Source organism: Scylla paramamosain, chromosome 2 (genome assembly GCF_035594125.1).
Source record: "Scylla paramamosain isolate STU-SP2022 chromosome 2, ASM3559412v1, whole genome shotgun sequence".
Lineage (NCBI taxonomy): Eukaryota > Metazoa > Arthropoda > Malacostraca > Decapoda > Portunidae > Scylla > Scylla paramamosain.
In genome coordinates this window covers 14,249,280-14,273,004 of record NC_087152.1, presented here as the reverse complement: position 1 = coordinate 14,273,004, position 23,725 = coordinate 14,249,280, and the positions used below count along the sequence as shown (strand labels likewise).

At 37.7% G+C, this 23,725-nt stretch overlaps 1 protein-coding gene across 7 annotated transcripts in view; it reads left to right on the top strand.

Moving 5' to 3' along the window:
* Positions 1-23,693, top strand: part of LOC135110842 (1-phosphatidylinositol 4,5-bisphosphate phosphodiesterase gamma-1-like) — a 55,663-nt gene extending 31,970 nt beyond the window's left edge. For 3 of the 7 annotated variants that reach the window (XM_064023450.1, XM_064023434.1, XM_064023444.1), the window contains exons 13-28: positions 473-614; positions 1,168-1,296; positions 2,061-2,179; positions 2,636-2,816; positions 10,002-10,052; positions 10,856-11,047; positions 11,818-11,936; positions 13,940-14,048; positions 14,623-14,820; positions 15,137-15,251; positions 15,832-15,980; positions 16,362-16,479; positions 18,336-18,478; positions 18,945-19,049; positions 19,235-19,405; positions 19,495-23,693. In XM_064023450.1, coding sequence (XP_063879520.1) covers positions 473-614; positions 1,168-1,296; positions 2,061-2,179; positions 2,636-2,816; positions 10,002-10,052; positions 10,856-11,047; positions 11,818-11,936; positions 13,940-14,048; positions 14,623-14,820; positions 15,137-15,251; positions 15,832-15,980; positions 16,362-16,479; positions 18,336-18,478; positions 18,945-19,049; positions 19,235-19,363 — 1,999 coding nt within the window. In that variant the 3' untranslated portion in view covers positions 19,364-19,405; positions 19,495-23,693. The remainder of the gene's footprint in view (positions 1-472; positions 615-1,167; positions 1,297-2,060; positions 2,180-2,635; positions 2,817-10,001; positions 10,053-10,855; positions 11,048-11,817; positions 11,937-13,939; positions 14,049-14,622; positions 14,821-15,136; positions 15,252-15,831; positions 15,981-16,361; positions 16,480-18,335; positions 18,479-18,944; positions 19,050-19,234; positions 19,406-19,494) is intronic. The other 4 variants (XM_064023459.1, XM_064023466.1, XM_064023473.1 and 1 more) reach the window with 4 other exon arrangements.
* Positions 23,694-23,725: the final 32 nt, after the last annotated feature.

The window sequence follows — 23,725 nt, the reverse complement described above, 5'->3', positions numbered from 1 at the left end:
TTTTTTTCAATTTGATGATGGAATAACAATGCTGTATATCTTCCAGTACACTTGGCAACTCATATAGGCAGTGTGGCACCCCCACCACTGTATCTTTGACTCATAAATCCCTCAGGTCACATCCTGCTGGCCACGGTCAGGTCAGACCACTTTGGGATTGAAGTGCCAGCAGTGCAGACAGGTACAGCGAACACCCTGAGTACCAAGTTATTCTGGATCCACTATAGTATGCTCATTTATTTATTTATTCATTTGTTTATTACTTTTTATTTATTTATTTTTTTTTTTTTTTTTTATGGACACATATTTTAACTCCTACTGTATTCTTGAATGCAAGGAATATTTCAAAGATAACTGCTAATCTTTGGTACACTTTCTTTTTTTTATGGACACAAATACAACTCCTACCATATTCCTTAAAAGATGACCATGTTAATGACAGTCATCATTACCATGCTTCTCAATTCACCAGGAATGAGGGGAAGCCAAGCCACTGCCGCATCCGTACACGGCAGGAGGGTGACATGACCACCTATAGGCTGAGGGAAGTGGATAGCTTCCCTAGCCTCAAAGCTCTCATTGAAAACTATAGCAACTTCCCTATCCATGCTAAGGTGACTAGTGGTTAATTTTGGTGTTAGCCATGTGCCTGAAATGAATTTTCCTATGCACATATACAGACACTCCCTGATTTAAAAATTACTTAGGTTCCATACATCCATTTGTAAGTAGTTATGTTTGTAAGTCATTGCTTTGTAAAATATTTTAGGTGTATATGTCAAGGTAATGTAAAATTGTGGTAAAACAATACTGTACAGTACACAATAATAAAGGTACTGTATGCATAATAATAAAACAAAACAAAGTAAATTAAATTACTGTAATTTCTGGTGTTAAAGAAGCAATTTTTCCAAAAAATAAGTCTCAAAAATTTACATCTCCAGATGTTCATAACTTGAATGTTCGTAAGTTGGGGAGGGTCTGTGTTTCAGTTGATGCCCTAATGAACCAGTGGTGTAAAGAATGGGATCCTAGAATCTGTTTAATCCATTGAAGTAGGCCATCATTGAATCAACATTTTTCATAGAGTAAGAAAGAGAGAAAAGCCTAAAATTATTTAAGTTTGAACTATCTATTTTTGTTGCATCATTTTCTTTTCTCCAATAGGATAATAATAACCACTGCCGAAATGAAGTCAATGTGGTGTTAGGGAAGCCAGTGCCCCGTATAGAATGGTACCATGGAAACCTGTCCAAGGAAGACGGCGAGGACTGCAATTTCTCCATTCGTGCCCAGGTGACTGCTGATAAATGTCGTTATTGTCTATGAGCCCCAAATGAACTGCTCCTAGATGTGCATGTTTTAAGTGATCCTTTATCAAACAAGACACTTTTGATATTTCTTTTGGGGATGGCACCTTGGTGGGTCTTATTTATTTATTTGGTTTAATTTTTTTTTTTTTTTTTTTTTTTTTTTTTTTTTCCCTTGTCCAGTGCCCCTCTTACATAAAAAAAAAAATTATGAAGAATAGGATCCAAGAACTGGTTTAACCCATTGATGTGAGTCACCTTTTAACACTTTCACTTGCCATATTAAACAATTCAGAGCACTGAAAGCAATGTATGGAATCTTTATAAACATCTACAGGAAACAAGGGGATAAAAAGAATAGAGTTTGCAATTTCTATTCACTACACTGTTTTGAGGTGGCTGTGGAACAAGAAAAGTTGTCTCAGAGGGATTAGGAAGGATGTTTCATATCATAGTGAAAGGGTTAAGTAGGTGATACAGGACAGTAGTCATTTGTAGCTTTTAGAATTTCATGGTAATTTATCTCTTAAAGTGTGTAATATTTAAATACCACTGAATCCCCCTTTTTTTTCATAGAATAGCAAAAGTTAAAATCCTAAGAATATATAATTTATGAGAATTCTCTCTCTCTCTCTCTCTCTCTCTCTCTCTCTCTCTCTCTCTCTCTCTCTCTCTCTCTCTCTCTCTCTCTCTCTCTCTCTCTCTCTCTCTCTCTCTCTCTCTCTCTCTCTCTCTCTCTCTCTCATGAAGTGGTATCATGCAAACATGACCAAAGAAGAGGCTGAGGACTACCTGAACCGCATCCAGGAATGTGGTGCCTTCCTCGTTCGTCCCAGCAAAGACTGTAGAAACATTACAATCTCCTTCAGGTGAGATAGTCTGAGTTATTTTCTTCATGTTTTATTTTATTTATTCACTTACATATTCATCAATTTATTGATTTTTTCCCTACTGTCTCTTAACCATTCTCCCTCATTCTTAAGAAACAGATTATTCTTTATATTAATTGTAAAGTTGTAAATTAATAGATCACTGGGATTGGAATGGTGATCATGGCAAAAGGATTATGGAAAGGCGGCTGAAACAAGCCATTATACTTTCACAGTTATGCTTACTCATTTGCTCACATCTTAACCTCTGAGCACTATGATACAGTTTTGTATAACACTTCAAAATTCAGTGGAATGTAGTAATCTGCTGCACTTCATGCTGTTGGCAGTGCAACAAACTGTTTGTCTTCTTCAATGGAAAAATTTTTTGTCATTCACAACTAAATGAGGATTGTTCTAGCAGTGTGTATCATCACAAATTATCACTGTCTACAGAGCTGAAGGTCGCACCAAACACTGCCGGGTAAGGCAAGAGGACCAATTCTTCACTCTTGGCACAGCTCAGTTTGAAAGCCCAGTTGACCTTGTTGAATATTACAAGCAATATCCTCTCTTTCACAATGTAAAACTACGCTACCCAGTGACAAGACGTGTGATTGAGTCCCTCTCAGACCAGGTATGTATGCACACACACACACACACACACACACACACACACACACACACACACACACACACACACACACACACACACACACACACACACACACACACACTTCCTCAGACTGAATCAAAAGTAATCAGGTTATGCAAACATACAATACCACATTTATATTTGCCATCTTTACTCAAACACAGAGGAACCACCCAGTTAGTCAAGTTATAAAACTTATCTATTAACAACTTTCCAACCATACAAAAACAGTCATGCTACCACTCTTCAGACATTGAACCATACATTCATTTCAACCTGTAGCTTTCCAATCTTTCATTCCTTTCATGCTTCTTGCACTTGCTCCTTCATGACTTATGACCTGCTCTTTTTTCATATTACCATTCTATGTTCCATTTATACTCCATTAATACTCTTCTATAATCATCACTCTTGCAGAATGCTCTGTCTTTTTTTTTTTTTTTTTCCCTACAGTAGCCTCTGCAGCAGTCAGTATCCTACCATTCTTTCCTCACACACACACACACACACACACACACACACACACACACACACACACACACACACACACACACACACACACACACACACACACACACACACACACACACACACTACTAGTGACTAGCGACTAGCTAGAATGCAACTCCCAGCCTTGGAAAAGAGGTGAGAGAGAAGCGACTTGATTGCATTGTACAGATTGCTGAGTGGGACGGAAAAACTAGATAGGGAACATCTCTTTATAATGAACGAAAGAGAAACGAGGACATGGAAGAAAATTAAAAGTAATCACCTGCAGAAGGGACATCATAGAAGCATAGAGGCATGGAATGGACTGGAAGGGGAAGTGGTGTGTGCCACAAACATTCATGACTTTAAGGAAAAGTTGGATAAAAACAGTTATGGAGACTGGACAGTACGAGCTTAACTCCTCTCCCATATGTCACAACTAGGTAAATACACACACACACACACTTTATTCTTTCCATCTCCTCTTCATCTCCTTTCAAAACATTTTCTATCAGTCTCCTACCCAAATTCTCATCTACACTTACTTTTACATCACCTAGAACCCCTCCTAACTCAATTTCTCTCTCTTTACATCTCTTATGAAACTTTTCCTTAATAACTTTCTTTTGCACAGGTACCATTTATGCTATAACATACAGTCTTCTGATGATGTGTGGCTGGAAGAACCACATGGTTTATGTACATCTTCTTTGTTATCTTTAGGTGATAGTATTCTCTTCATTTTCTAAGACCCCAATGTTCTTCAAACAAAGGAATAATTGTGAGAATGGTCTTGAATAGTTAGTTGCACTTAAGCTGGAGTCACACTAGATTTTTTTTTCCGTTGATATTGAAGATTTCCAACAACTTTTCCTATTCCATTGATTCTGTCCATCTGAATCAGTAAGACGAAATGGCTCGTCTTTAGTCAACAGACATGTTACAACATGAATATTCAAACCAAAATCAATTTTAGGAATCTTTATTATTTGTCAAAAATTTTGCTTTCGCAGAATTAAATGCCAATCTTACTGAAGATGCAGATCAAATGTTCAATCCTCCCCTCCCCTCTTACTGACTGTCTTTAGCCACTCTCATTACCATACTGTTGCATCTCTTGCTATCTTCTACCACTATTTTCACACTAACTGCTCTTCTGGTCTTGCTAAAGGTACCATCCCATTAGTATGTTTTCCATCAACTCTTTTCTGTTGTCTTTCGCCGTCTGCACCATCAAATGGAAGTGATCATCTTCACAGAGGAAGGTTGTCGTCAACCTTTGTTGTCAAATGAAAATCCATGTTTATAATATAAAGATATACTAACTAAACCTTGTTTTGAAAAAAAATAATAATTAAATCAATTTTAAGTTAAGAAAATATAAAATTGCTTAATTTCATGTTACATTTAACTTGTGGATATATAACAACAAACTGTGGCTCACATGATTCGATAGATGTTTACACTTTTGGAAGGTTCCTGTTTCTCTACTTCTGCACACTGGATATCATTTTAACTCATTTTGTTTGTCTATGAGTTATAAAACTTGTAATAAGGTGCAGAACAGCAAATGCTTGCCTGTGCGTCAGCTGAGCAGCACTTGTGGAGAATTGGGGTCCCAGGCTGGCTGGACCAGCAGCCTGCTGGTGTTAGTTGCCAGTTATGCATTTATGTTGCAATGTTGCTACGTTGGGTGAGTGAGGATATTGCCATGCTGGGTGAGAGAGGCTACCAGGCAGTAGCTAATGTAGCCATACAGAGAGAGAGAGAGAGCCCAAAGCCATGTTTGTTTACTGTCAATGAAAGTGCAGATGAATGGCTGTGCATGTGTGAAGGGGCGCGCTCAAGAAATTGTCAGTTTTCAAAAGGGTGACAGAAAAATTGACAAAAATGTGCTAGTGTGACAGCACCTTAACTACATTCCTCCCCTTCTCCTGTGGACTCACTGTATAAGACTTTCTACTTTCTCTCACCCCTATTCTGTCCAAGTCTCTAGTGTAAGAGTTAACCAGTATTCTCAGTCATTCATCCCTTTTTCTGATAAACTCTGGAATTCCCTGTCTCCTGTATTTCTTTCCTTCTATGACTTAACTCTTTCAAGAGGGAGGTTTCAAGATATTTATCATATAATTTTGAACGATTCTTTTGACTCACTTTTGGGATTGGCACTCAAGTGGGCCTCTTTAATTTCTGTTTTATTTATCTTCTTTTTTTCACATTTTTGGTGTCCTTGGCCTGTGCCCTTATTACATAAGAAAAATCAACAAAAAAGACAAACAAAATATTGCATTTTATATATTTCATCAACTCTGTTGTTTGCTTGGCATTTGTTTACAAACTTGCAAATGCTTACTCCTGCCTTGCCTTGCCTTGCCACATCTTGCCTTAACAGTGGAAGCACAGCAGCATCCCAGTGTTCACCAGTAGACTCGCCTCTCTGTGGATTTTCTAATAGATGTGATCAGTATTCATTTTTGTCTGTGGGACCACAGTGACAAGTCCTACATGAAGAAGGAGCTGAAACATGCCACTTATAATACCCTCATGTATCAGCTGCAGGAAAACATCTTGGAGCTCTGGGATATTTCAGCAGGTAAGCCTGTTGATTATATTAGCATCTAGTAATGTCATCATGAGGATGCTAAAATGACCTTTGTAGTCATAATACCCAGTACCTGAATGTGATGGTTTCATGATGAGAACTCGCTTACCATTGAGAGGTCATTTGCACTTCCTCTTCTTGGTATCAGCCTTTGTGATGAGAGGCACCACCAGCTGTAGGAGTTCTTGGTACTGGTCTGTGTTGAGCCTGGTCCACTTCTTCAGTGTGTCATGATCCCTCAAACTAAGTTCTCTCGACAGTCTATAATAAACACTCTTTTTCCTGGTGTGCCAAGCAAGAATGCACCCACTTACATCTTTTGGCTAGCTGTATTTGTTTACAGTAGACAGAGCATGCAGAACAAAGCACTCAAAAGCTTAAGAGTTTTGAAAAAGATGAAAAAATTGACAGAAAAATGCAAGTGTGCCACTTTGGAAGTAATGGTGCTTAAGAAGAAAAAGACCTGGGCCCAGGACCGCTCTCCCTTCTATATAGGAGGGCTATCATCTGTTGCTGCTTTCAAGCTAATTGCTTTTCTGATCTTGCTAACTGCAAGAAAAAAAGGCAGTAGACACCTGCTGAAATGATAATTACTCCCAGTGAGGTCTAAAGCACTGTTCAGGGGGTGCTGTGAACTTATCATTAAACCCAGCTGTGACCTCACTGAACATTTCCCTTTGTGTCTCACAACACAGTGGGGGCAGTCACAGCCTGCCCTCTAAAGACAACTCTCTTCCTCCACACAAAACTACAAGCACCTAATAACACACACACCCTTCACTCAAAAATTTTAAAATCATCATGGCGACTCCTACACCAGCCTCGGAGTCCCCATCTGGGAAGGGGACCATAAATGTCCCCAGGTCGGACTGCCTTTCTGTCGACGACCTTAAGTGTCTTGACACCCCCCTCAACTTTTTCTTCATTAACTTCTGCAACATTCGCGGTCTAAGATCTAATTTCCAATCTATAGAGCACCACCTCTCCTCTTCTAAACCTCATCTTTTCCTCACTGAAACCTCATCTTTTCCTCACTGTCTGAGGCAACTGACAGTAGCCCCTTTTCTGTTCCCTCCTACTTTCTCTATCCTCATTTTCGATCCAAAGCTGGATGCTGCGTTTATGTGCGCAATGACTTAACCTGCTCTCGTGCCCACACTCTTGAATCTTCTGAGTTTTCCACCATCTGGCTACGACTACAGAGTCACTCTCATACTAGATTTATTTGTGCTGTATATCTCTCACCTAACTCCTCTGACTATAAGAAATTCTTTGACTACTTAACTTCCAAAGTGGTGCACATTCTGACCCTCTTCCCTTTTGCAGAGATCTCCATTCTTGGAGACTTCAGTGTTCACCACTAGCTTTGGCTTTCCTCTCCCTTCACTGACCATCCTGGTGAACTAGCCTACAACTTTGCAATCCTCCATGACCTAGAGCAATTGGTGCAACACCCTACTCATATTCCTGACCGTCTTGGAGATACGCCCAACATTCTTGACCTTTTCCTGACCTCTAATCCTTCTGCTTATGCTGTCACCCTTTCTTCTCCATTGGGCTCCTCCAATCACAATCTCATATCTTTATCTTGTCCTATCGGTCCAATCCCCCCTCAGGATCCCCCTAAGCGAAGGTGCCTCTGGTGTTTTGCCTCTGCTAGTTGGGGGGACCTCAGGAGGTATTTTGCTGATTTTCCTTGGAATGACTACTGCTTCCGTGTCAGAGACCCGTCTTTGTGTGCTGAGCGCATAACAGAGGTGATAGTGTCCGGCATGGAGGCATACATTCCTCACTCTTTTTCTCGTCCTAAACCTTCTAAACCTTGGTTTAACACAGCTTATTCTCGTGCTATACATAATAGAGAGGTGGCCCACAAAAGGTACTTAAGCCTTCCATCACCAGAATCTCATGCACTTTATATTTCTGCCCAGAACCATGCCAAGTCTGTTCTCCAACTAGCCAAAAACTCCTTCATTAACAGAAATGTCAAAACCTTTCAAGATCTAACTCCCCTCGTGACTTCTGGCATCTAGCCAAAAATATTTCCAATAACTTTGCTTCTTCTTCTTTCCCTCCTCTATTTCAACCAGATGGCACCACTGCTATCACATCTATTTCTAAAGCTGAGCTCTTCACTCAAACCTTTGCTAAAAACTCTACCTTGTACGATTCAGGGCTTGTTCCTCCTCCTCCACCCTCTGACTACTTCATGCCACCTATTACAATTCTTCACAATGATGTTTCCCATGCCCTCACTGGCCTAAACCCTCAGAAGGCTTATGGACCTGATGGGGTCCCTCCTATTGTTCTCTGAAGCTGTTCCTCCGTGCTTGCACCTTGCCTAGTCAAACTCTTTCAGCTCTGTCTCTCAACATCTACCTTTCCTTCTTGCTGGAAGTTTGCCTACATTCAACTTGTTCCTAAAAAGGGTGACCGTTCTAATCCCTCAAACTACCGTCCTATTGCTTTAATTTCCTGCCTATCTAAAGTTTTTTAATCTATCCTCAACAGGAAGATTCTTAAACATCTATCACTTCACAACCTTCTATCTGATCACCAGTATGGGTTCCGTCAAGGACGCTCTACTGGTGATCTTCTGGCTTTCCTTACTGAGTCTTGATCATCCTCTTTTAAAGATTTTGGTGAAACTTTTGCTGTTGCCTTGGACGTATCAAAAGCTTTTGATAGAGTCTGGCACAAAGCTTTGATTTCCAAACTATCCTCCTACAGTTTCTATCCTTCTCTCTGTAACTTCATCTCAAGTTTCCTTTCTGACTCTTCTATTGCTGCTGTGGTAGACGGTCACTGTTCTTCTCCTAAATCTATTAACAGTGGTGTTCCTCAGGGTTCTGTCCTGTCACCTGCTCTCTTATTATTCATTAATGATCTAAACCAAACTTCTTGTCCTATCCACTCCTACGCTGATGATACCATCCTGCACTTTTCCACGTCTTTTCATAGACGTCCAACCCTTCAGGAGGTAAACATTTCACACAGGGAAGCCACAGAACGCTTGACTTCTGATCTTTCTAAAATTTCTGATTGGGGCAGAGCAAACTTGGTATTGTTCAATGCCTCAAAAACTCAATTCCTCCATCTATCAACTCGACACAACCTTCCAGACAACTATCCCCTCTTTTTCAATGACACTCAACTGTCCCCTTCTTCTACACTGAACATCCTCAGTCTGTCCTTTACGTATAATCTGAACTGGAAACTTCACATCTCATCTCTAGCTAAAACAGCTTCTATGAAGTTAGGCATTCTGAAACATCTCCACCAGTTTTTCTCACCCCCCCCAGCTGCTAACTCTGTACAAGGGCCTTATCCGTCCATGTATGGAGTATGCTTCACATCTCTGGGGGGGTTCCACTCATACTGCTCTTCTGGACAGGGTAGAATCAAAAGCTTTTCATCTCATCAACTCCTCTCCTCTAACTGACTGTCTTCAGCCTCTCTCTCACCACCGCAATGTTGCATATCTAGCTGTCTTCTACTGCTATTTTCATGCTAACTGCTCTTTTGATCTTGCTAACTGCATGCCTCCCCTCCTCCCGTGGCCTCGCTGCACAAGACTTTCTTCTTTCTCTCACCCCTATTCTGTCCACCTCTCTAATACAAGAGTTAACCAGTATTCTCAGTCATTCATCCCTTTCTCTGGTAAACTCCAGAACTCCCTGCCTGCTTCTGTATTTCCACCTTCCTATGACTTGAATTCCTTCAAGAGGGAGGTTTCAAGACACTTGTTCATCAATTTTTGACCACTGCTTTGACCCTTTTATGGGACTGGCATTTCAGTGGGTATATTTTCTCATTGGATTTTTGTTGCCCTTGGCCAGTGTCCTTCCTACATAAAAAAAAATGTAGCACTTCTAGACAGATCTGCCTAGGTGTTATCAGTTAAGTAGGATCATGATGAAATAACAGCCAGTTTTCTCATCTTGCAGATCCAAGTGAAAACAAAGTACAGGTACACTGCTCACTTTGTCACTTCCACTTTTAGGAGAGATAATAAAAAAAAGTGTCCAGAAAAGTTAAGGATAGTGTTTCATTCTTTGTAATTCATTTATATTTAGGAGCATCTTGGTGTGGGACAGCCGGGAGGTTACATCTCTTGCCTCAGAAATGTAAGTACCAGTGGCATTATTGTGTTCCTAAGTTGGTCAAGTTTAAGAAATTTTATCTTTACTGATGTCTATAATGATTACAGTATATATTATTTTGACCTCATATAAAGACCTTAACATGCTAGTCTGAGTATATTTTTTCTTTCATCTTTCAGTTTAGTTGGAAATTCCCATATGTTTGTAAACTTTCAAAATTATAAAGAACCATAGAATTGGTTGTTCTTTGCTGTTTTCACCAATTTTTCCTCCCTGTTACTAAATCTACACAGAGCCATAGCCCTTTTATAGATGTATATATTGCACCTCTAGCATATTCCAATTTAGCTAAAACATGGGAATTGTGAATTTTGTACTTTATATAGTTCTGTTGTATGAGGAACAACAGTATCTCTTTATCAGCTTCAACTAAGGTGGCCATTTTTACACCTCCCTCATTTTCCCTTATCTATCATACTTGTTTTTTTTTTATCAGGATAAGTATGTGTTTATTTTATAGGTGAGTTTTTCTCACCACCCATGCTGCTAACTCAGTATAGACCTTGTTTGCCCATATATGGAGTACACTACATATACTCATTGCTTTTTCAAACAGGATGGAATCAATTTTGTTCCTCTGACTGTCTGCCTTCAGCCTCTCTTTTCCCCTGCAAGATTGCATCTCATGCTATCATCTGTTGCTGCTTTCAAGCTTTTGCTTTTCTGATCTTCCTAACTGTAAGACAGATCTTCTAGACAGATCTGCCTATGTGTTATCAGTTAAGTAGAATCATGATGGAACAACAGCTAGTTTTTTCATCTTGCAGATCCAAGTGAAAGCAAAGTACAGGTACACTGCTCAGAATGCAGATGAGCTCACTTTCCCAAGACATGCCATAATCCATAACGTGAACAAAGTGGAGAAAGAGTGGTGGAAAGGTGACTATGGGGGCTCACGGCAGCACTGGTTCCCAGCCAACCACGTAGAGGAGATCCAGCCAGACAGCATTGATGAAGAGGTCTATTTGCTTGTCTTGCTTGTGTTGATTAATCAATTCACTTGATTCCATCTTTATTTATTGAATAAGTAGCTCAGCTTGACATTTATTAAGGTGTCTGCTTGTACTCTCGCTCCTCAACAACTTTTCAACAACTATTATCTCATCTTTTGTGTTTCAGCCCACTGAGCTTACAATTCTACTTGGCTTATTTGTCTTTCATGCCTTCCTATGCTGCACCTAGCCTGTTTATTCTACTGCCATCATTCTATCTTTGCTTGTTTTAGGTTTCTTAGAATATTTTGTGCATTATGGCTATTTCTGCCTTCTGTTCATATACTTCTTAATGTTGTTTTGTTTAGTGTTTCAGAAAACCTAGAATACACTTCCTCATAATTTCCATCAGTTTCATTACCTAGATGTATTGAATTTCAAAACACAATTTAATTGATCTCTTTCTTGCATTCTTCATTACTATTGTATTACTACTACTACTACTACTACTACTGCTACTGCTACTACTGCTACTGCTACTACTATTACTACTACTACTATTACTATTACTACTACTACTACTACTACTACTACTACTACTACTACTACTACTACTACTACTACTACTATTACCACTATTAGGAATTCTCATTCATTTACAAAGCTCTAAATGGATTCAACCACTATGTCCACAATCACTGCTGATTTACCAATTAGGTTGTTAGACATAATAGTGTTTATATTGAATAATGCATTTTGTAACGTTCTGTGTTAATGACTGGACATGGTCACTGCAGGGAGGGGACGGCAACATGTTTGGTGACTTACAGAAAGGCAACCTGGACCTGCGAGGAGCTGAGGCGGTAGTTGAGCCCTATGAAGAGGACAACCCATGGGGCATCAGATACATCATCAGGCAAGTGCTTGGAGCTGGCATACATTTTTAGATGGAGACTTAATATCTCTCTCTCTCTCTCTCTCTCTCTCTCTCTCTCTCTCTCTCTCTCTCTCTCTCTCTCTCTCTCTCTCTCTCTCTCTCTCTCTCTCTCTCTCTCTCTCTCTCTCTCTCTCTCTCTCTCTCTCTCTCTCTCTCTCTCTCTCTCTCTCTCTCTCTCTCTCTCTCTCTCTCTCAATACAACAAAAAATTACTTCATGCTATTTACAGTAAAGCAAACTTTAAATCCTCCCAATTATGTATAAATGACAAAATAATTTTAAGAACTGATGAAATAAAATTTCTTGGTGTTACCTATGATGATTCATTAACTTTTAGGCATCACATAAATAACCTCACTTTAAAAGTATCAAGACACATCACTCTACTTTATCAAGCAAAAGAATACATGCCACAAGAAGTACTTAAGACCATTTATTATGCCCACATATATCCACTATTAACTTATTGCAATCCAATATGGTGAACAACTTATCCAACTTATTTCATTCCTCTTAAATTACAACTCAAGAAAATAGTAAGAATAATAACCAATAGTAATTTCTTAGAATATACAAATCCTCTCTTCAGAGAAACAAAAATGTTAAAACTAGATGACATTACTAGATTTGCTATCACTACTTACATGTATTCAAATAAGAATAAAGTACAGAACCTCCTTCCATCTTATGACCATAACACCCACAATCGCGATAACCTCAGCATTCCACCTCATCGACTTACAAAATTTCAGCACTCAGTTTCTTATCTAGGGCCTCGTGTATGGAACTCTGTACCTCTCCAAATTCAGGATGCACTCTCTATCACCACATTTAAAAGAAAATTTAAAAATCAGATCTTAGCCACCTACTAATTTGAAATATTACTTCATTCTAAAGCAACAGTGTATCCAGACTCTTGTTATCATATCTAGTACACTACCTTATATTGAAATCATCAATATGCCACTGCTATTGTATCTACTATACCTATTCTAGAATATTTGATATTCCTATATTTTATTTATTATATTATGTATTATTTGTTATTACTATTTATTATATTATCTGTATTATCTATTATCATTATTATCTATTATATCTGTATCAATTATAACTGCATATTTATTTATTATATTTGTTTTGTAACCATTTGTTAATGCAATTACCTTCATAAATCATATTAACTAATGTTGAAAATGAACTGTACATTATGTTATATCCTTGTTGCCATCTGCCACATTACTTACTTACCCATTATTATTCACTATTTTGCCTGAAAAGCTCTGCTTTAAAAAGGCCAACTATAGTCACATTAATCCTCACTATGTATATACCTCCCAATTGTAACTGTTAGTTATTAATAAATGTTCAAATGTTCTCTCTCTCTCTCTCTCTCTCTCTCTCTCTCTCTCTCTCTCTCTCTCTCTCTCTCTCTCTCTCTCTCTCTCTCTCTCTCTCTCTCTCTCTCTCTCTCTCTCTCTCTCTCTCTCTCTCTCTCTCTCAATCTAAGCTGTGAGAAAGGTTTAAGTTCAGCTCATTTTTATGCCTTTTTGTCATCAGTTTGAAATGCAGTTTTTGTGTTTATGTAGGGTCAGTCATTCACACCTGATAACTGCTTGTCAACCCACACAGTCAACTTGTCAGTCACGTCTTGTCATATCTTTTGTAAATTGTCTTCATGGGCCTATCTAACTGACATATTACTTTTCACATAAAAATATTTGACATACTTCATTCTCTTCCTTTCTTTTTCAGTACCATAAACTAACACAAAGTACCTTCACTCATTGTACAGATTTCATTGTTTTACATAACTATTTGGGTAAAAAGCAATTCAGTCATTCAGTCATTGCATTTTTTTTTTTTAATACTTTTAGCTTAAAATAATCTTGTATGATAGGAGAGCATAAAGTTGTATCTAGCACTGCCTTTCCAATTCTAAATCCATAGTGCATGAAAATATACATTGATTTTGTTTTGCAGACTCATGTTAAATAGTGTTTACCCAGAGCTGAAGATTGGTTGTGTGTCAGAGCAACAGGCCAGAGATTGGAAGGACAAGATAAACAATGTTGCTGCAAATGGAGATTTGGTAGGTTTTATCTTCTATGTCATAGTCTGTATAGTTTTATGTATTTAGTTACTTGCCATAGCTTGCAAATTGTCTGCTTTATCAACTCACCAAGGTACCTTGGTATAGGCATTCTTTTACTCTGCAAGAACTAGCCTTCTGTTGGGGCATTGGTTTAGTTGTTGGACATTCCTTTCCAGATAGCCTCCCGTTTTTGTTTAATTATCATAGATATCTTCTGGCAACATAGGGTAAACAAGTAAATGACTACACCAAGTATTCTTTTGCTGATATTACCCTGTATCCACAAATAAATATTTCAGTCTCTGTTTCTGTTTTCTCTAACATGCCCTTGACATTCTTTTTCTCTGATGTCATAATTTGTCCTATTCTCTTCATTCTCTTCACTGTCAACAAATCAGAAAAATTTTCCCACCTTTCTTGATCACTTCTATCATATGATCTCCCAGCCAGCCACCACCAACAACCTTACTTTTCTCTGACCTCATTTTTGCCCCATTCTCTTCACTTTCACTGAATCTGAAAAATTTGCCTACCTCTCTTGATCATTTCTAACTATCATATGGTCTCCCAGGCAAGCACCACTGTTCAGACTCGCCAGCAGGAGACTGAGCAGCGCATCAGTCGAGAGCTGAGTAACCTGGTGGTATACTTCCAATGCGTGAACTTCAATGTGCACCAGCCTTCCCCCTATAAAATATCCTCTTTTCCGGAAAACAAGATGGAGCGCCACATACAGACCATCCCAAGGTCCCTTCTTGATTTCCACAAGGTTAGTGAGAAAATAATTGGTTGTCATAATAAAACGTACACTCAAGTGTTTTATAGAGCTTTTGTAGTCCGCCAGAAGCCTTTGAGACTTGATGTGCTCTACGGTAATTCATTACCATTGTTACCAGTATTTAGTTATATGGCAGAAGTAAGTGAAGTGTCTCTAAATGTACCATGACTGGCACCTTCAACATCAGCACCACCACATTTTAGTTGTCAGTGCTATTTGTGTAGGGGAGAGACTTATTTTGGAATGTTAAGTAATTGAAGTGCTTATTCATGAATTCTGATTTCATGTAAGATATTTATTCCCTCAGGTTGGGTTCAGCCGTGTGTATCCAAAGGCAACGCGTGTGGATTCTTCAAACTACAACCCAATGCCTATGTGGAACCATGGCTGTCAAATGGTGTCCCTCAACTACCAGACTGGAGGTGAGTTCCTTTTTCTTTTATATCTATCTCTTATGGCAAAAGAGTTAGGAGTATTATGTCATGTGTCCATTAGGGAAGGGATGGTCTTTATTTTACAAAACATAAGAAAATAAGGAAAGCTGCAAGAAGTCATCAGACTTACATGTGGCAGTCCTTGCATGAAAGATCATTTTTACCATCTATCATCCTCATCCAAAAATTTATTTAATCCTCTCCTAAAGCTTCCTATTGGCTTGGCACTAACAACCTGATGAGTCTATTCCATTCATCTGCCACTCTATTTGAGAACTAGTTCCTCATTATTGTTTTTTATTTTTATTTATTCATTTTATTTTTCTTATTTATTTTCTTTTTCTTTTTTAATTTTATTAAGCCTTTATTGTAGGAATTCTTTTGAGATGCTCTTTAGTTACAAGATTTTCAAGTGACCTATCTGGAACATCTCTTTCTCCAACGAATATAAAGCACCAGTCTTCAAGCTTCACAAGTTTATGTAAAAATTTATGTATCAAATGTAGTCAAAAATCAAACTCCATAAAAATTCCTGTATCTGATTTTAACTGGTACTCATTTCTTACAGATAAACATATGCAAGTGAATGAAGGAATGTTCTTGCAGAATGGGAAATGTGGTTATGTGCTGAAACCCAAGTATCACATGGATCCCAATTATGACCCATCTTCTAAGTCCACCCTCTGTAACAATTACTCCCTTGCTCTAGAAATAAAAGTAAGTTTCCATAGATTAGGGCAGTTAGCAGTTTGAGCAGTAACACTCATTCCTTAACTCAAAGATAATGTTTTTACTCCTACATAGAGGATAGTAATTGAAAGTATGAGCACTTTATGTTTTGAATTGTTATTGTAGTAACATTTAGTCATTCATCTCTTCCAGCATATGCTCCTTTTGAAGGTAGAGGTTTATCATGAGCGAAAATTTGTGAACATCCACATAGTTCTTGCACTTTACTTCCAGTAGTTTTTTAGTTTGAGGAATGTGTTTGCTTGTTACTTTTCTATACCTCTCTTCATTATAATGACTTGTAAGAAAAGTGGATAGTCTTATCAGACCCCACCTCACTTGTAGCCTCTGATCCCCATGTACTGCTAGATCTTTGGCGCGCGGCACCTCAGCAAATCTGGTCGAGGCTGCATCTCTCCATTGGTGGAGGTGGAGATTATTGGCTGTGATTATGACTCCAATCAGAAGTGTACCACCAAAATAGTCCGTAAGTTGTAGCCAGCATGAAATGTTATGTGCCAAATCTTCGAATGATGAGATTAAAGGTTGTAATCTCAGTTTATTTATCTGTTTTCTGAGCTAATATTATCACCCACAGAATGGTATAGCAAGAGACAGAACATAAAGATACACACACACACACACACACACACACACACACATATTCTCTTAGATTAAGATTGCATCTTAAGATTGCATCCATGACCCTAGCAGTAGAGAACCAAACCTTATTGACCACACTGCACATTGGTCATTTGTACACCATACCTCAGTCTCTCCATATCAGGGTCCAACAGTATAGCTAATTTACCCTTCTGCACCATAATAGACCCATGCACTACCCTACATTTTACCTGATCAGCTGCCAAACTTCTTTTTTATGCCATCAAGATCACATCATTCATTCACAACACTCCAGTCATCTTTAACACATGTGACTGCTAGTGCTGATGACTCAGCTCTGCATGTCTCACTGTCATTATTCAGATATCAAATTCAGCAGGAGTTATATAGGACAAATCCTGTGTTGTTTGATGCCTCAAAAGCTCAGTTCCTTCATCTGTCCACTGACAACCTTTCAAACTATTATCCCATATACATTAACACTCAGGTATCACCTCTCCTATACTTAAGATACTTGGGCTGTCCTTTTCAAAAACTCTCAACTGGAAATCTTTCATCTCATATCTTGTCAAACACCTTTCATTAAATTAGATGTTCTGTGTCAGATCCACCAATTCCTTTCTTCCTCTCAGCTACTAACTCTTTACAGTGGATTTATGAACTCTTATATGGAATATAGTTCCCATCTATGGGAGAAGGATGATAAAGATCATTTGATACAGTCCTTCAAAACAGGATGGAGTCTAAAGTTTTTTGCCTCAACTCCTCTCCTTTAACTGATTGTCTTCAATCTTTTGCTCACTGCTGCAGTGCTGCATCTTCTTTTGTATTTACATATTTAGTGGTCTACAGAAGCTGCCAACTGCTTGTCTTTCCAGGCCCCCCCTCCCACAGCATCGCTGCACAAGATACTCTTCTTATTCTCTCCCGTTCTTTCACCTTATTAATGCAAGAATTAATCAGTATCATCACTTTGCATCCCTTTCACTAGTCTGTTCTGGAATTCTCTACCTGTTTGTGTTTTCCTCCTTCCTTAAACTTAAATGTTTTGAGAGAAGAATATCAAAATGCTTCCACAAGTAACATAAACAAGCCTTTTGACTTTTTCTGACCTAGTAGCAACAGTTTGAGTCGGCTTTTTTTTTTTTTTTTCTATATATTTTTTTCCCTTGGCCAGTCTCCCTGACATATAAAAATAAAAACTTCTTGCTCCCTAAACAACCATCTTGCATGCAAAGGTTTCTTCATATTGTCCCTCTGTCTCATTCATGAATTAGTGAAGCATGCAACAAAATTGTAACAAGCTGTTCTCTCCTTTGTGAGCATCTCAGGAAATTCCTTGTACTCATGTATCATTTTTTATCTGCAGTGCAGTTAAAAGAAAAAAAATTTGTCCCAAGTAGCTTTGGGAAGGAGTCTTTAAGATATTTCAAAAGCTCAGACTTAACTTTCCCACTAAGAGAAAATTGTAGTTGATAGTGGGAAGCCACTGAAATTCTCAATTTGTTTTACAACTCAACTTTTTTTTTTTTTTCATGACATGAGAAATCCAGACATTAATTTGATTAATAGATAATTACATGATGATTTCTTAACTTAGAATTGTTTTACAGATTGCTTCTCCTTAAGAGAATGTAGATTAACTATTTACATTGTTTTAAGTATGTAAAAGCTGTTCACCTGCACACTTATCCTTACTTGAACCATGTTTGTACTTAGGTGACAATGGCCTCAACCCAATGTGGTGTTGTCAGCTAATGCGCTTCAGTGTGTCAAATCCTGACTGCGCTCTAATTCGTTTTGTGGTCAATGATGAAGACATCTTCGGAGAGCCCAACCAGATAGGCCAGGCCACCTACCCGGTGAGATCTCCATCTTCTCTTTCCATTAGCTAATATTAGCCATACATTAATATGTGATTGTAAAGGAATTGTGTAATTGAAAATATGTTTAACATGTTTACAGGACAGAAATATTTTCCAAATTTTCATTGATAGATAGAATTTACAAAGTTCTCAGCCTGTAGAGCAATGGTTCCCAATCTTTTCAGTTTGTTACTCAGTCTCACATGGCACATTTTCTCTTGCATTCATTAGCAACATTATATTCTTTTATTGGTCACCTGCAGAATAATGCCTTACAGATTAGGAACCACTACTAGTAAGAAATAGTAAAAAAGTGCCATCTAACAAAACCACATTTTGTCTTCATGACATGCTTTCCATTCTGCCATTGAGAACGTCACTTGCTCAGTGTTGTTGTAAATGAAGCATTAAGAAAAATGTATTATATTATTAACATAATTAATGGACCTTTTGGCCTTGACAGGTGTTATGTCTGCGGGAAGGTTTCCGCAGTGTGCCTCTCAAAAACAATTATTCTGAAGAAATTGAATTGGCATCACTACTCATCCACTTGAAGATTAACAAAATTGTAAGTATTTCTGAGGCACTTTTCATTTCATTTATTTATTTATTTGTAGAAAGGAAAAAAATTCACATTATTTAGTTCTTTTTTATGATGGAATTCATTTTGCATTATCGATATATTTAGCATTTAAGATACATTGTACTTCTGGCTCTGGCTTCTCTGGATCTCCAACATGAAATGTATCACAGGAAGAAAAGCGAGTGTTGGAGACCATCCGGTATGAAATGCTGAAGATGATTGAGGAAGCTGATAAAAATAACGATAAGGAGCTTGTCAAGCATCTACAAAGGGAATATGACAGGAGAATGGGGAAATGAGGCAGCAGCAACTTCCTTAACCACTACCTCACCACCAGCAAGGTCAGTAGAGGAAAGGAGGAGGTTGATCATTGTCTTCCAGAAACACTTATTGGTGCATGTATATCTGATAATGTATGTCTCATCCCCAGAGTTGTGGGTTAGAATCCTCCAGTCCAAGGATTACTGTTAGCCCCACTCACCTCCATCTGGTGGCCAGTCCACCTGATCCATCCAGTCCCATGTACTGCAGTAACTGTCAGCAGAAGTTGAGTGCCTGATCACTTACCAGTAAGAAAGTGACAGCCACAGATCTGAGGGTATAAGTCATAGTGTACATACAGACATGATACAGTGGATTCACCAAAATAGGACATTAGTGATTTCTGCCTACCAAAATAGGACATTAATGATGTTTTGCCTGTGACTGGTTGACATGATCCGTGATGTGGCAGAGGAGGAGCAAGGCCACTGCTTATCATTGGTTTATAATTCTAGTTTCTTTTAAAAATAGGCAATAAAGTAACACACAGCATAGTGACTATTTGTGTGTTTGATTTGAGAATACAATACAGAACAGGATTTTGTGATATAGTGCAGGCAGAAATCATAAGCATGTGTCTGAGTGACATTGAGTTGGCAAAGAAAAAAAAATAATAGCTTAAATAAGTACAGTCGGAACCAATATATATTTGAGTGAAAAAAATGTGCTCTCCAAAGGACACTTGGCAAGCCTAAAGTCTTAAATGTGAGGGACATTTCAGTAGACAGAAATGTACCAATACAGGAATAACAGGCTGACAGAGACTCATTTATGTCTTGTGCAATATGTTTGTTCACTGAACATTTATGGTTCTGAGGACTTTGAGATACACATTACCCTTATTTTCCATTATTCTCAACCAAACTGACTAAGATTGTGTGTTTCAATAGTTGATATTAGGTTTTATTAAAAATTACAAGAGTTTTGCATCATTGAATACATTATAATAATGAATCTTGGAAAAATTATGATATTCAATAATCTATCAAACAACATCCAATCAGTATCATTGGTAAGAATGTATCATGGTGGACTTGTATGTAAATAAATCCTTTATACATAGAAGGGAAAGGTTAAGAAATGAAATACTGGTAATAAGTTCTCTATATATATTTTGTAGTTGAGAGGTCTTTATTTTTAAATTTCTGCCCAATATGCTTGTTCTCTGAGCAGCAATGCCATCTGATAGCACACTCAGAATTATGGTCTGGCACATGTATTGCAGAATCAGAAAAAAATTCTTATCATATGTTTTTATCTAGCATTTCAGAAACACAATATCTTTTTTGTATACTAATGATCTACCTGCAAACCATATACAAGCAGTATTCAGATAGTGTATAGCACCTTAGAAAAGACAGATTTCTCTACACAAGATCAGTTATTACTTATTATTGCTGCTAGATTCACATTTTTTGTATATAATAATAAAAATTATTAACTATCAGCAAAAAATTTTCTTGGAGGCAATAAAATATCAATATAAATAATTTCTGGGAGCAGTACAATCAGTTTTCCAAAACATAAACAAAGCCTTGTCTTGCACTGCCTGCATCTGTTCCTTGGGCCCTGATCCGTTCTTGGCTCAGCCATACAGCTGGCAAGGTAGATGGAAAAGATTGAATGCAAAGCTGATAATGGAGGAAAATAAGGTTGTTGTTAGGCCAGGAGAGACAGACAGATGGACAGACATTGACAGGCATAGAGTTAGAAAAGACAGGCTGAGATCAGAGATCATGCTCCTATCAGTGAAACTCAGTGCCTGGCTCAGTAAATACCTAAGAGCAAATACCTGTCATAGGGGAAGCATACACTAAATTGTTATACCTGTATGAATTAAAGGTGTATCAGGTATGTGAATTCAAGTGAACAGATGCAGATTGAAACTCAAGATGTCAAAGATGCAAATGGAAACATGGATGTTTTAAGTGATGATGGCTGTCCACTGATGGTTGTCACCAACATATGTTCAGGCTTTCAAATGATGGGGAGATGCACCTACTTCTGGTGGGTGGAGCTATTACACTTGAATCCACTGTGTCTTTATATACACTGTGGTGTTAGTAGTCTTTAATATCACAATGGGTTGAGGGTTATGACCTCAGTTCCATTCTATGTAAGTCAACTTCTAAGTCATTCTGTATGTTGTATATCTTAAGTAAGGTATTAATTTAACAGCCTAATTGTTGTTATTGTATAAACAAATGTAAATAACTGAATAGGAGAAATATTCAATAGTTCATGGTAAAGTGGAAGTCTGTTAAGTAAATAAATCCCATTTGACTGAGTAGGGGCATGTACCATGCTATTTATTTTATATTTTAAGTAAAAAATTCCAGGCTTACCATACTTAAGTCAAAGCTGTTGTGCTGAGAGAAGCTTACAGTCAAATACTGAAAATTACCAAGCTTTTGGCTGCCCTTACATATCACAGGGTATTGTGAACTCATTTTTATACTGCTTAAAATTGTATGAGGGTAAACATATTTGCTGCCTAGCAGCCAAGACTAGAATTTGTCCAACTAACATGCCTTATTGTATGAACTGAAAGTATTTTTATAATATTAGTGAGAAAATGTGTGGAAGTTTCAACAAAATTTCATCATTAACAATAATGATTGAGAACATATCTGTCATGTATAAGTAAATTAATTGAATGATGATAAGGAATTTGTCATTTCTTTGCCATTTCAGTTACTTTTAGTAATTTTCAGTTCAGGTAAACACGCAAATAGAAACCAGGGTTGTAGAGTCGGGTGCTTTCAGGCAAAGTATGATTTTCACAAGTATTATCATATGCCATATTTTCATGGTATGAATCTGATTGACTTCTTATCTTATTACTTTCTCAAATAGGTAATATTTTCATTGTCCTTGTTAATAAGAATACTAATAATAATCACATCAAAATATTATTAGTGTATGAATAAAATTAAGGTAATTACTCACAATATCAGTCACAAAGCTTAAGGAATTTGTGGTCTGAATTTGGCATCATCAAAGTTTTGTATTGTGACTCTCTCACATGGTAAACTCCTGGTATCATGACCATTGTTGTATGGTTGGTGTAGTCATAACACCACAGTGGGTATTTTATCCTCATTAGCTATCAAGTCATCCTGCATTATGCTTCACAATTCAAGTAGTGGAGTAAGCACAGCATACATGCCCTAATGTCAAGTGTAATCACCATGCTGTAATTAATTTCACATCTAGTGAGTGGCTCATGCTCTAACCTGCACCCTCACCACACTCACAGACTTACTGGAGACAGATGGCAGCTGTGATCATCATGGAAAGTTGTTGGTCATTTGACTCTTTTGATCTAGCACTGGATTAGGCATTTGTATGTTGGATAGTATATTGATGATTATTTGAGGCTTGTTTTTGCTATCTAAAAGAGCAGATTGCAAACAAAACCATCTCAAATGAAACCAAGTTGCAGTGTTATTGTGTGTGGATTGCCTACAGTCAGTCCACTAAAACTGAACATAACCATCCAAAGATCCAACTCAACAACCCTTGTAGAAACTGTTTTGTGTAAATGATATTCTAATATGCATTTTCTCTACTTATATACACATTGTCTCATATACATATATATTTTCCACATTTATGTCCTTTGATATGTAAATTTAAAATGTAACTACACATTTCCTTTTCATTTGCTGAGTGGTTGCTGAGAATCTAATAATCTTTGTTAAATTCTTAGTATAAATATAAGAACAGTTTTCTATCAGTCACTATTCTGTAGCCTACCTGTCAATTATATTTTGAGACAAAAAACTCTGCCTGCATATTATTTTGTTATATTTGTCTCTGATACAGGAGAGGCTTGTTTCCAGCTGGTGGAGGGAGGTAGGGGTAGTGAGCTACAAGACTCCCTTTGTGTGTGTGTGTGTGTGTGTGTGTGTGTGTGTGTGTGTGTGTGTGTGTGTGTGTGTGTGTGTGTGTATGAAGACTGTTTTATTTTGTTACTTGTTTTGTGCCCTGTGTCTAATCTTAGGGGTAGGTGCTGGCCTCAATACTCAAGCCAGTGTCTGCTCCGGATACTCTATCTGGCCAGGCTGTACCCAGGCAGTCAGCATTTGTAGTCTGATTCAGGTTTTAATTTTGATAAATATTTGCTTAGTTGCTGTAAGGAGGTGTGTGAGATCCTTTCATAGGACATAGTCATGTGCAATATATTTCTGGAAAAGTTCTGAATAATTTATTTACCATTGAGTCACATGTGCATCTTTTTTGTGTAAGCAAGACTAACTTAAGTTTTTATTGTTTTTACTGGTCTTAATAAATTATTTGTTAAAATTTCTACAATATCAGCTTCCTAACTAGAGTTT